Source organism: Trichosurus vulpecula, chromosome 4 (assembly GCF_011100635.1).
Source record: "Trichosurus vulpecula isolate mTriVul1 chromosome 4, mTriVul1.pri, whole genome shotgun sequence".
Classification (NCBI taxonomy): Eukaryota; Metazoa; Chordata; class Mammalia; order Diprotodontia; family Phalangeridae; genus Trichosurus; species Trichosurus vulpecula.
Genome location: NC_050576.1, coordinates 397475851 through 397489432, shown reverse-complemented (window position 1 = coordinate 397489432; position 13582 = coordinate 397475851). Strand labels below are relative to the sequence as shown.

At 38.8% G+C, this 13582-nt stretch overlaps 1 protein-coding gene across 1 annotated transcript in view; it reads right to left on the bottom strand.

The window, feature by feature from the left end:
- Positions 1–12867, bottom strand: part of ST6GAL2 (ST6 beta-galactoside alpha-2,6-sialyltransferase 2) — a 35173-nt gene extending 22306 nt beyond the window's left edge. The window contains exon 1 of the mRNA XM_036756865.1: positions 11899–12867. Within this exon, the coding sequence (XP_036612760.1) occupies positions 11899–12811 (913 nt within the window). The 5' untranslated portion in view covers positions 12812–12867. The remainder of the gene's footprint in view (positions 1–11898) is intronic.
- Between the last annotated feature and the right edge of the window lie 715 nt (positions 12868–13582).

Here is a 13582-nt window from a genome sequence, read left to right as displayed (position 1 = left end):
TGGTGCAAACCTATGTTCTTAAAAATTCCTGAGGATCACAAAGAACTTCTGGTTATGTACAACTATCAATATTTGCCATATTGGAAATTAAAACTGATACAACTTTAAAAAATATCAATCCATTTAAAAAACAGACCCATTGTATGTTAGCATATTTTAATAAATTACATATTTTAATGAAAAATGTTTTCTAAAATAGAAAAAATAGTGAGAAGAATAGCATTGTTTTACATATTTTTGCAAATCTCTTTAATGTCTAGCATAAAGACAGGTGGATTCTCATATTTGCTTTTTTATTCAGTCTGTTGTAACATGTTGTTCTAGTCGGAATATATGAAGAAAACTTGGATTCATATGTAGTTGGAAAAGAGAGGAATATTTTCATAGAAAAATAAAATCTCAGGATTATTACAAAAATAATTTTGACCTTGTGGGTCACATGAAAGGGATACTTAGGGGTTCATGGACCACACTTTGATAAACCACTGTTACAATGTTCTAGACCAGGGCTGTCCAACTTTATGTTTTTATTGAAACAATAGACAATATATTTTGATTTGCCATTTTAGTGAGATCTCTGCAGTAGCTCAGCTTCGTTTACTAAAGAATTTATGTAAATGTCTATGCTCATAGGCAGGCTGCATAAATCATACTTCAGGCCACATGTTGCCCGCCGACCGCATTTTGGACAGCCCTGTTCTAGACTGAGCTACTCTTTTAAGTTTTTTCTTTTGGTCCATACCTATGATATTATCAATGCATGTAACTTTTGTATAAGTACAGATCAGCAATGCTTCTGTGAGTCAGAATCTTTAAAGACTTATGTGAAGCATTGAGAGATTAAATTATTTGCCTAATGTCATAAAATATTGCCAGAGGTGGGTGAACCCAAATTTGCCATTTCCAAGGCTGTCCCTCTGCTACTATACTAATGCTTCTTATTCACTGAGATAATAAACTTTTTAATTCAACCTTTCCATAATTTAGTGTTTTTGACATTGCAATTGAAACTCACAATAAGCCTGATTTTAGTATAACCCTGAAATTGACAATTGTGCCAAAAGAAAATGAAAAGAATATTCCAACCTCATTTTTCATTAAAAGGCAAATTTACAGCTTCTTGCCTAACTTCAGGGAAGATGAAAAGGTACACCACTATGATTTTATGCTCAAAGTACTTTATACCAAGCAATTAGATATTCTGGCTTAAAATGCTTGATCTGTTATACAATGTATGACTCCTTTCATTTTATTTCAATGACACACATTTCTTAATTTTCCCATTAATTGGAATCTATGAGATATTAAAAAATAACTATCATTTATTAAAGCCCTGAAGATGTGTAAGACTCAGTGCTTGCTGCTGATCTCCCTAAAAGTATGCTTCTACATAGAAATAGGATCAGAGGAGGGAACCTGGAAACAATTTAGTCCAATGTCCTCGTTTACAGATGAGGAAACTGAGGTCCAGAGATGAGAAGCAACTTAGCTAAGGTCCCAATTTGAAGTCAGAACATTTTTGCTCTTCTTCTGTGCCAAGATGTTCCACATATTTAAATCCCCTGTGGACATGGACAAGTAGAAATGTATAGATTGGAGTAAAGAGGGTTTGGAATCTTTTAATCAGATAGTTTATTTTTTCTTTTACAAAGTAATCTATCACATTGAAACATGCATCTCATGTCTCAATAGAGAGATGATAGACATATAAGTATAGAATGAGTCATATATTTTCAGAAATAGCCAATATGTTTATTCATTTTGGATGACTGCATTAATTTCTTATGAGGGAGTGTTCTACAGAGGTGGAAAGAGAGGATGAGAAGCACGGAAAGTGAAAGTGGTATTTAAAATAAGAGCATCAAGAAAACACTTTTCTTAAGTAGATTACAAATGGGGAGTGTTTCTGGATTCATATTAGCCTTTGAATTCAGAGGCCAGATTTGGAATTTACAGGGATAGTAATCAGACATGAATAGTAGGGAAATGAGAATAAAGCATCTCATAAGGAAAGGTCCTTGGTTCTACAATACCCTAACCAAGTCCAACATATATCAAACCTGATGAAAGTTCAGGGCACAGCATCATACTTCCCCTCCTCTCCTCGCTGGTACAGACCTGTAAATACAAGTGGCTACTGCCACCAGAGACCCTTCACTCTCACCCCCCGACACTAAAACACTACCTGTTGGAGTCCTAACACGCATCTACCCCACCACCCTAATCTCTGAAGTCTTCCATGCCACAGAAGTATGATGCAACTTAAAGAACACTGGCTTTACAATCTAAATATCTGGGTTTAAATCCTGCCTCTGATCCTTACTATCTATGTAATTTTGGGTAAGTCACTTAACCTCTCTGGGCCTCAGAAAGTGGGGAAATTGGATGAGATTATCCCTGAGCTGCTTTCCACTTTATATCAATACTTGTAAACTTTCTCCTTCATTGTTCTCAAGTCTTAGAGGGAATTCTTTTACGTGGCTGTGGGCACCTGCAGCTCCATTTGGTTTGAACTCCACAGAATACAATTCCCTTTCCAGGACAAACTGATCCTTGGAGATTGCATCATCATACCCATAATTCAGCTTTGGATGCCCAGCACCTTTTTAATTCCCTCAGCCATCCCTCCCCTTCTGACTTGAAGGGTTGAAGAGTAGCACACCAAACTTCTCCCAAATCTGTCCTTTACAGAGGATAGTGATCTGGACTTTGCAGCTAATGCTCTGTTTTCCATCTGCAGTTCTATTTGGTTTGAACTCCATGGAACATGATGCCCCTGAACTGGCTGCTCCCTGGTGTCAACCCCTTTCCATTCCTATTTTTTAGTTTTCTTTTGTGTGTCATCTTCCTCGATTAGACTGTAAGCTTCTCGAAGGCAGGGAACTGTGTTTCCTTTTCTTTTTCTTTCTTTCTCTTTTCCTTCCTTCCTTCCTGTTCTTTCTTACTTCCTCTCCCTTCCTCTCCTTTCCTTTCATTCCTTCCTTCTTCCCTCCTTCCTCTTTCTTTCTTCCTTTCTCTTTCTTCCCTCCTTCCTCTTTATTTCTTCCCTTCCTTCCTTCCGTTCTTTCTTCCAGGTCTTAGCACAGTGCCCAGCACTGTTTGTTGTGATGCCAAATAAATGCATTAAATTGCATGATGTTTTCCCATAGGATGGATAGAAGTTAGAAGTAATGATTAGGCTCTATAGTTCACCCATGTTATAGATTAAAATAGGGGATGCTGGCCTAGGAAGCTACCCACCATGGAGGATATCTTTTTTCAATTCTTGTTCTTAATTCCAAAAACCTGACTTGAGTTCTAACCAACTGATTTAGCAATACATTTCTGGAACAAGTTCTTCTAAGGATATTATTTGTATTTTTCCAAAACCAAACAAATAAAACCCTAAACTTTCTGACCTTCAGAGAAATTTTAGGGGATTTAGCTTGGTCTAAAAAAGCAACAATATTTAAAATAAAAGCTTTAGTTGGTCAACCAATCACTTAATTTAAATAAAAATGATAACCACTTTTATTGATGGATTTCCCCACCAAATTGACTCAACTGATCAGTTATTTCGCTGCCATGTAGAGTCATGGAATCTTAACTATAATGGAACTTTACTTTAATTCCAGATTATCTCTAAGGTTCCTCTGAGCATGGACATTCTATGATTATCTACTTCAAAACCTTCAGAAACTGAAGCCCAGAGGGTCAAAGTCACATGGCTGGTTAGTGGTAGAGCCAGGATCACAACTTTATAGCCCCAGGCTCCTAATCTTAACATATGCTATATGCTGCTTCCTCAGATCTAGCCTTAGCCTAAGATGCCTATGGCTCTCAAACAGTGGATGTATTTCAAATTATTTAGTGAATAAATGCAAATCATTGTACATCTTGTGAAAGTTTTCCCAATGGGAAGATGTCCCACAGCAGGTTTGCTATACATTCCTGAGCTTTAAAATGCAGCTTTCCCAAATCTTCCTTTGTAGTTTAAGTCATCTCTAACCTTTCCTATGTACTGGTACATAGAAACTGCCTATTGGCACTGACCTGGATCACTAAAAGTTTAATGTGTAGTAAGTGGAGAGGCTGAAATAACAGGTCCTCTTGGGGGCAGGGAGTTTATTTTTTAACTATTTATAGCTGTGTGAGATGGGAATCAGGTGAAGATGAAGAAGAAAAAAATCTGATTAGGAGAGGTATGTGGAAGAGGGGAACCTGAAAGTATATCTTTGTGTTTTATAGTTGTGTCAATTATTAGAGTAGGAAATGGCAAAACATTTCAGTATTTTTGCTAAAAAAAAACCTCAAATGGGGTCACAAAGAGTTGGAAATGATTGAAACAACTGAATAACAACAATTATTGGGAATCTTCTTCCCAGTGAGGGTTTGAAGAAAGATACTATCTATTCATATACAGAAACAAAATGAAACTAAACAACAAAGCAGTGGGGACAAGGGAAGGATGCAAAATCTGGTTTTTGGAACAGGCAATATTTCATTCCTGGCACAAAGTTATTTGATGACTACTTGAATTGATGGGACAAGTGCACTGCACTTAGGGATCAAAAACCACTTTTAAAAGCAGTTACTCGGGGGCATCTAGGTGGCGCAGGGAGCAGAGCACCAGCCCTGGAGTCGGGAGGACCTGAGTACAAATTTGGCCTCTGTAGCCAGAATGGCCTTTGTTTTCTTTGAATGACTCAGCTTACCTCATTGAGCCTCTGGACACTGTGGCTTGCTCTTCCGGGGCAGGAGGCCCAAGGAGCATTCCAGGGAAGCAGACAACTTCCTGTGTGAGGAGTCATGGGGCTGGCTGAGGGGAGGTGTTAACGGCTATGCTAGGGGGAGGGGCCAAGTCAAGAACCAATCGGCCCTGGTCGTTCAGGCGGTGCTTGATGATGTCAAAAAACTCTATAAGAGGGGAGAGGACAGCTTGAAGACTCTCTCTTCCTTTTCCGGTTGGAGCCAGCGACAGTTACAACGACAGTTACAGAGGCAGTTACGACAGTTACGTCAGTTACAGCCACAGCCATAGCTGAAGCAGGAGCTGCCAGTAGCAGAGCTAACCTACGGGAGAAAGCTGAACAAAGACTTCAGGCCATTACAGCGACAGTTACAGCGACAGTTGGAGCCAGAGGCAGTTACAGAGGCAGTTACGACAGTTACGTCAGTTACAGACACAGCCACAGCTGAAGCAGGAGCTGCCAGTAGCAGAGCTGACCTACGGGAGAAAGCTGAACAAAGACTTCAGGCCAGTGGGTAATCTTATTACCATAGAGGGGGAAACATGATTTTGCTTTACGCAATCATGCTTCTCTGTAGCCTCCTGGTTACTCTTTCAAGGCGTACTTATTGGGCCTGGAAGCTTTTGATCAATATATCAAAATGGGGTTGCTGGTTCATGGGTTGGTTACTGTGGAGCCTAAATAAATGTTTTGATTCTTCTGCCTTCTACTTTGAGAGTTTCTTATATCCGGCGGTTCCGAACGTTTCAGACATGTTTATGATCCTCTTTGAGATTATAAACTCTGCCCTCCTAATACAGCCTCAGACACTTGACACATTTATTAGCTGTGTGACCTTGGGCAAGTCACTTAACCCCAATTGCCCTGCCTTCTCCCTTCCAAAAAAAAAAGCAGTAACTCCTTGAGACCCCATTTTAAACTCCAGGTCTACATCCATATTTTCTATCTTTCTTCATGTTCTAATTCTATGCTTAAAAAGGAAAGCTATGAAATAGTCAAAGTAGGGAATTCAGTCTTTTGGTGTCTTTGATGGCAAAAGGTGGTGGGAAGGAACACTGAATTTGGAGTAGAAACAAAACAAGGACCTGGATTTGCTACTTACCATCTGTGTGACCATGGTGGAGAACTCACAAAAACCCCTCTCTCAGTCTCAGTTGCCTTATCTGTAAAATGAGGGATTTGTACAAAGTGTTCTTTGAGCCTTCCAGCTTTACACTCTGATCCTATGTAAGTAACTTCAATTCAACAGATATTTGTTAAGTGACTAGTGTGTGCTAAATATTGGGAGAAACATTTCTGTAAGACACGGGCCCTGCCTTCATGGAACTTATGCTCTAATATGGGGATAAAAGAGAAACACAGTTAATGATGATATACTAGATAACGTTGTGAATTCATTTGATGAGACATTTTTTGACATGACAAATGTGAGAAATTGTTTTGCTGGACTATGCATGTTTGTTTTGAGAGTTTTCTTGTTCTTTTCTTTTTGTGCATGGCAAGTGGGAGGAAGGAAAATGTTCTTCAGAATAAAACTAAAAATTTTAAAATTTTAAATTAAATTAAGAAAAAAGAAAAGAAAAATATCGAGTATATTCAAAAGGTGAAAAGCACAATGTTCTATGAAGTCTGAGGGGAAGGTCATTGAAGGATCAGAGTTGGTTTTATGAAGAAAGTAGCATTTGAGTTGAGCTTTAAAGGATAAAGGGTAAGAATTCAGAGTATGGGCCTGATAATAAAATGCGGAACTTTAGGATGGCAAGGATGGCAAGACTTACCATGAGATTTGGCCAGAAGGTGATGAAATTTTCAACTATGGCAAAGATATGCTTGACTTGGCTTACCTGCACTGAGAAAGTCTTAGGGAATTCAACATGTGATGAGGAGGATGGAAGTAATGAAAAGAAGAGGGAATAGGAGGAGCCTGACGATACAGGTTTAGATAAAAGTTATAAAGAAACCTCACTTGACCAGCTAATAATTCATGCAAAATCAGATTTCATTTTTCTGCTATCTATTGTGTGCAACAATTTAATATCAGAGATTTCAAACTGAAAGGGGCTTTGGAGGCCATTTAGCTCAACCCACTCTTTGTACAAATGAGGGAAACTAGGGTTGACGTTAAATGATTCCCTCAGGGTCACCCTAGCAGTTGAGGGATGTTACCAGGATTTAAAACCAGGTCTTCTAACTCAAAATTCAGTGCTCATTCTGCTTGTACCACACCATTTCTCTCCTTTTGGGCTGTAGGCTATGGTACCACTACCCCATAACAGCAGTCATAACAAAAACTGTATTGATGCTGACATCTTTTTTATTACTGGACCTGTGATTTCCTCAACGTAGAGAGCCCTTCTGATGTGGAACTTCCTCTAATGATTTATCCTTTGTGCGACTAGCATTTTATTTGTAAACCACTTCGTGCTTTACAAAGGAATCTCAATCTATTAACCTTTAAAACTTCCTGGAAGGGAAGGTAGGGCAGGTGTAACTATCTCCAATTGATAGAGAAAAGATCAGAGATTCAGAGAGGTAAGGGATTTACCCAAGATGACCCAGCTAGTTGGAGGCAGAGCCAGGACAAAAGGCCAGGCTTCCTCTTTCCTAATCTATTGTTTTCCTCTACTTTCTCCCAATTCTTTCAGAAGAGGATGGTTTATATGCCTTCATGCTCTGACATCAAACCATTCCCTAACTGTTAAAACCCTCTTGTACCTGGTCCCACGCATGCCAATTTGAATCTTAATTTAAAAAAAAATTAAAAACTTAATTTTTTTCCAGCTCAAAACATTAGAAGACTAAGCAAGAACTTTCTTCACTCTTTTACAATTCCTTTTTTCCAGGACTGCTAGGTGAGGTGTTAAGGCTAACAAATGATTACTGTTTATGTGTTATGGAGGAAAATAACATCTTATGACACTGGGAAAGAATTTCCATGTTGCCAAAACAGTTCTGTTTGCTTTTAAAATAACATATTCTTCAAGTTGATCGTGTTTACAACAACTACACTTTTCTCCTTTCAAAAACAATTACAATGTATGACTCAGTCTGGAAGGGGAAAAAAAAATAACTTTCAGATTGTATCCCTAGAGTAAAAAAAACGCAAGAGGGAGCTAAAGGGCAACCAATAGAAGAACTTCATTTAGAAATGGGTTTCTACCTTACGAGGTAGTGGCAATTTTACTATTTTTTTTTAAAGATTTCCTTGCATGGTCAGATTTGTGGTTTTAGTATATTAGAGGCTTCTCTATAGACTGGACTGGTAGGTGCTGGTACTAGTTCTGCCATCAATACATTATATGACCATGACTCTGGGGAACTTTTGTTTCTCAACGACCCAGTCTCCAGCCTGAGATTTCGAATAGAGAACATCAAACCTGATTCCCTTATACCTACCTACTTGCTGGAGGGAGGTTATAAAATTGATTTTGACTATATAGTCCAAGGGACTGATTTCTTTGGAGGAAAGGACTACATAAATACTGACTTTTATAGCTATTGTTAAATTCCACGAGTGTTTGTCTGGAATGAGGGAGAGAGGGTCCAGCGTCTAATACTGCTGAACAGATGTTGACTAACAGAAACAAAAGCCTCCCTGTGTCTATAAATTTAATTAAGCTGCTGATAAATATGCACATACATATTATATACATATATGAATGGGCACTGTGGAGGAGGGGACTACTACAGAGAATTTTTAGAAGAATTTATTTGAGGGAAACTAGAGGAAACCAGAGTTTAAAAATATACATACACATAACAGAATTTCAAAAGGGTAATTTAACTAGAATGCTATAATTCAGCTAATGGCTAATCATGAATAGTAGTAATGTATGGGAATTTAGCATGGGAAATTAAGTGGTACAGTGGATAGAGAGAGTGTCTGGCCTGAAGTCAAGAAAACTCATCTTCCTGCGTTCAGCTCTGGTCTCAGACACTTGCTAGCTGAGTGAGCCTGGGCAAGTCACTTAACCCTGCTTGCCTCAGTTTCCTTATCTATAAAATGAGCTGGAGAAGGAAATGGTGAGTCATTCCAGTATCTTTGCCTAGAAACCTAGCCAGGGTCATGAAGAGTCAGACATAACTGAAACGAATGAACAGCAAAAGTAATAATAGCCCGCTTGTACAGCACTTTAGAAGACATAAAGCACGTTCCTCCAAAAAAGCCTGAAAGTGTTGTATGATTATCCCCACTTTACAGAAGACAGAACAGAGATTTAGACCTAGAAAGTTAAACAGACTTGCCCAAAGCTATGCTGTTAATTACTGACGGAGCTAGGATTAAAACCCATATACAGGCTCTAAGGCCAGGGTACCAAAGTAAGATAAAACTCAATATGTTTTTGTACCTCCAGGACCCACTCAATTTCCTCCTTTCTAAATTCTGATTAGAGAATAGACTGCAGAGATGCGGTGTGATATAATGGAAATAAATGGAGTCAAAGGGTAGCAATTGGAGTCTTGGTTTTGTTATTATAACATATAATTTATCTTTATGGGATAAATATGGGACCTGTGATTTCACTCATCTAGTAAACTAAATATGGAGTATCTTCTTTGCAATTTGAAGTCTTAAGAGAGTTGCCTACACTTAGGCCCTACAGTACCAAGATGTTAGGGGATTTGCCTAGGGACATACAGTCCAGATATGTTAAAGGTGAGACATGAACCTAAGTTTTCCTAGCTCTGAAGTCAGCTCTCTTTCCAACTGTCATGTTGCCTATGAATGCCTCAGGGTCAAAATTTCACCTGTCTGGTCTGGTTTTTTAGTTTCTCCTTTTGTAAAATACATCTTCGGCTAGATGGCCTCACAGATCCCCTATGGCATGCCACAGGATCTGATTTCCTGACTCAGACTCACATGGAAGATACAAAACTAAATCCGGAAAAAATGCAGTTTCAAATAAGACAGTAATGAACACACTGGCTTTAGAGTATAACATCAAAATCTCTATTTTTTCATTATATTTGGTCCTCAAACAAGAGAAGGAATGATGAGGTTGATGTTGCCCCCACAAACTTCCAAACCACTGGTTATTTTCTGAAAATAAAAGAAAAAAGAAAAAAAACTTGAAGCCACCTTGACCTGATTTTAGCTAGAAATATATTCCAGAACATGGGAGAAACCTATCAACAATGTATAGGTAATTTTAGCATGAAAATACAGGGATCTTACTCCTCAGACTTGAACTTCTGGTCAAATCAGAAAGATAGGAAATAGGCACTCGCTTCTTTTTTTATTTGACCCTGATACCTACAAATGGATGTATCATTTGGTTCAATTGCTATGCAACTTTCATCCATCTGTTTTCTAACTAATCTTCCTTATATTTAAATCTAGCCAAGTCTTCCTCTGCTCAAAAATCTTCAATAACTCCCTATTGCCTATAAGTAGTTTAAATTTATTTGCACCTGGCATCTAAAACTTTCCACAATCTGAGGCCACAGCACCTTTTCAGCATTAGGTTACCTCCACACATTCTATGTTCTGGCCAAACAAGATTACTCTCCATACTTGCCATCCCCGACTTCTACCTTAAGATACACCCTCCGCTCTTTCTACCTCTGCATCCATGCTCACGGTATTCCTTGTACCTGTAACATGATCTCTTTTCCTTTCACACCCACCCTTTAAAGTCTAAATCAAGTAATAATCCTTCCCTTGGTGCTTTCCTCCATCTCTTCATCTTCTTGTTCTCACTTCAATTACCACCTTATTTTTTTTACCCCTCTAATATCCTCATTATGCAATATTATGCATCCTTATAATCTTTGTTGGTATCTTTTCTCCCTACTAGACTCTAAGCTCTAACAAGGCAGGATTTGTGTCTTATTTAAACTTGATATTTCTCACAGTGCCTAGCATCCAGAGAATGCTTAATAAATATTTGTTGAATGAAAGAAACAAAATATGTTAGATGGCAGGTACATAATCCAATTTTCCTATTGGAATCTGAAAGGAAAAATCTGGAAAGAATGTGTGTGTGTGTTTGTGAATGTGTTTGATAACATGCAGTACAATTTATAAAGAATTATGTTGCAAAAATCATTCAAAGTCAGTTGTTTGGAACTGTGAATTCATTTTCCCATGGAAACAATGCTCTAAATAATGACTGCTAAACTCCTGGCCCCAGCTAGCCCACAAAGGCCTGTTTAACCCATGTTGTACCCATAATGAATGTACTTTATGGGTCATTACCCTCTGAAGTCTTTGTGCTCTTGTCCTCTCATCTGTTCCTCCTATGATTCAAATGTTTCACGGGTTAAACAAATTTTTGTGGGTTAGTCTGGGAATCTAACCACAATGCATTGCATTGTTTTTGAGGGAAAATTAATCCTATGGTCAACAGTGTGAAGAAAGCTCTTTGGGGCCAGGAAACAAATCGTTCCTTTCCATTTCTTTTCTTATTCCACTCTGAATCCTGAAGTTGGGGCAATGAAAGAGAAGAGGGAACAAGGCTTGTTTTCTTCAGGGTCTGGGGGTACCTTTTCATAGTTCTTATGTAAGCTACATTCTTAATTCTGAGAATACCTTTATCTCTTCAGTCTGGTACGATGGGCAGAGCACGGAAATTGGAGAACCTGGGTTCAGAGCTCACTTTTGATACTTACTAGCTCTGTGCTTTGGGGAAAAGCCATGGGACTTTGCCTGCTCATCTTTAAAACAGTTGACCTTAAAATGGTCGAGTTAAAAATCCTGCCTCTGACACTTAGCTGCTGTATAACCGTCAATAAGTCCCCAAATAATTGAGACTCAGTTTCCCCATCTGTAAAATGAGAATAATAATAGAACCCATTTTACAGGTGATGTCCGCATAAGATAACATAGGCAAATTACTTTGCAAATGTTAAATTCAAATGCTATGTAAATGCTATTTTATAACATTTAGCTAAATAACAATAATATTAATAATATTATTATTGTCTCTGAGGTCCCTTCCAGCCCTAGATCTATGACCCCATAACCTCTGCTGAGCTTGCAGATCAAGCACTCAGTGTCTCACTGAGCAAAAAAGACTTAAAAAAATATCCATTAACAGTATTATGGTCAGCAAGATTTATATCTGAAGTATTTCAAACAGTAGCCTAATACCCATTTAAATACCCAATAAATTATCCATTTTTTGCTGCAAAAAAAAAGGACCAGTGAAAAATTTTCTGAACTCACCTATTTCTTCCCCCAGAGAGGAGTTCAGGATTGCACCTGCAGACATGACTACCGCACAGCTACCCAGACCATGAGGGTACAGTTTGCTCAGGGGTGCCTGGGGAACATGCTTCTCCCAGCCAAGGTCTGAAAAGGGGGCCTCCTTTCCATCCAGTGTCCTCACGGTCACTCGGTCCCTGAGCTCACACAACAGCTGTTCCCTTGTCAGCTTGGAGTTCCGCTTTCCCCTAAACCTCACCCTGTGTTTGTTGGTGGTGAGATAATCTTTCATTGCTTTTTGCAGACGTGGATTTAACATTTTTGAAGAGACGTTTCCTTTCCAAAGCCGGTATAGAAAGGACTTAGATATGGTGGAATAGAGTCTGTCCCAGTGGGGCAACTGTCGGCTCTTCCTGTGCCTTGAGATAATTTTCTTTCGATTGTGCCTGATGCCCCCTTGCTGGTCCTCCTCACTGAGGGGGACAAACCTCACCATTTGCTGGCCGTGGCTGCGTGACACAGGTTGGCCCAAAGTAAAAAAATAGTCGTCATCTACCTGATAGAAAAGGCGTGGGGTTTTTTTTCTTGTCTGAGAAGGAAAAAACTCTTCATTCTCCAAACCATCTTTCATTTCAGTCCATTTCTGAAGGCTATTGGGACCTAGATTAAATGAGTCAAAAAGGTTTCCATTGAGAAGCACCTCATTCCCATTAATAGTTTCAGAAAAGGATGGGTCATGCATGGCACCCATGATTGATCTCTGTTTTCCTTGGATGGGCAGGATCCTTTTAGTTTCAACATAGGAGAAGGAACTTGGAACTGGTTCCACAGTGTTACTATCTGTGAAATAGATGAAGATCACTAAAAAAAGGAGACCCCAAGCAAATATCCCAAAGAGCATCAGTTGTTTCCATTGTTTCAAGTTCGGTTTCATGGCAGAGCCTGTATCAATACTTCTGTGTCCTGAAGTAGAGGCAGGCAACCTGCAGGACAACATTAAAGGTTAGCGTAAGCACACACAGCACTTTTCTACACAAATATAATAGGAAAACGACACATTTGATGGGTTGACCAAGGGTAAGCTCCACAGATCTATCCCTCAGTTTTCTTTCCTGGTTTGCAATGAACAATTCTTACTGATTAGAAGTGGAAGGGTTAAGTGCTTTTTCCTCACTTGTTTAAGTACATTTCTTCACCTGTTTTTTTTATTCAGTTAATCAACAAGGACAAGCACTTATTTAGTGTTTACTATTATGTCTCAAGCATCTGGCTTAGCCCTAAAGATAACGAAAGAAAAAATAAAATAAAACTGGTCCCTGCTCTTTAGCTTACATTCTATGTAATGAGGCACTAAGTAGCTGTGTGGCCCTGAGGCAACCTGTTTGCCTCAATTTCCTCATTTATAAAAGAGGAATTAAAAAAGGACCAAATGTGCTTAGCAAAGTGCCTGGCATGTACTAAGTGCTATATAAGGGCTGGTTATCATCATCATTGTCATCATCGTCATCACCAATAGTGGAAAAAACAGGTACAAAAATAGGTATGTACAGCAGACAGATTAGATTAAGGTAACCTTAGAGAGGGAGGTATTAACAGGTATGTGTATGTGGCAACATAGACTAAGAACATCTCCTGCAGAAGGTATTTTTTGAGTTGAGTCACAAAGAAAGCTAAGGAGTCTAAAAGGAGAAGATGAGATGAAGCA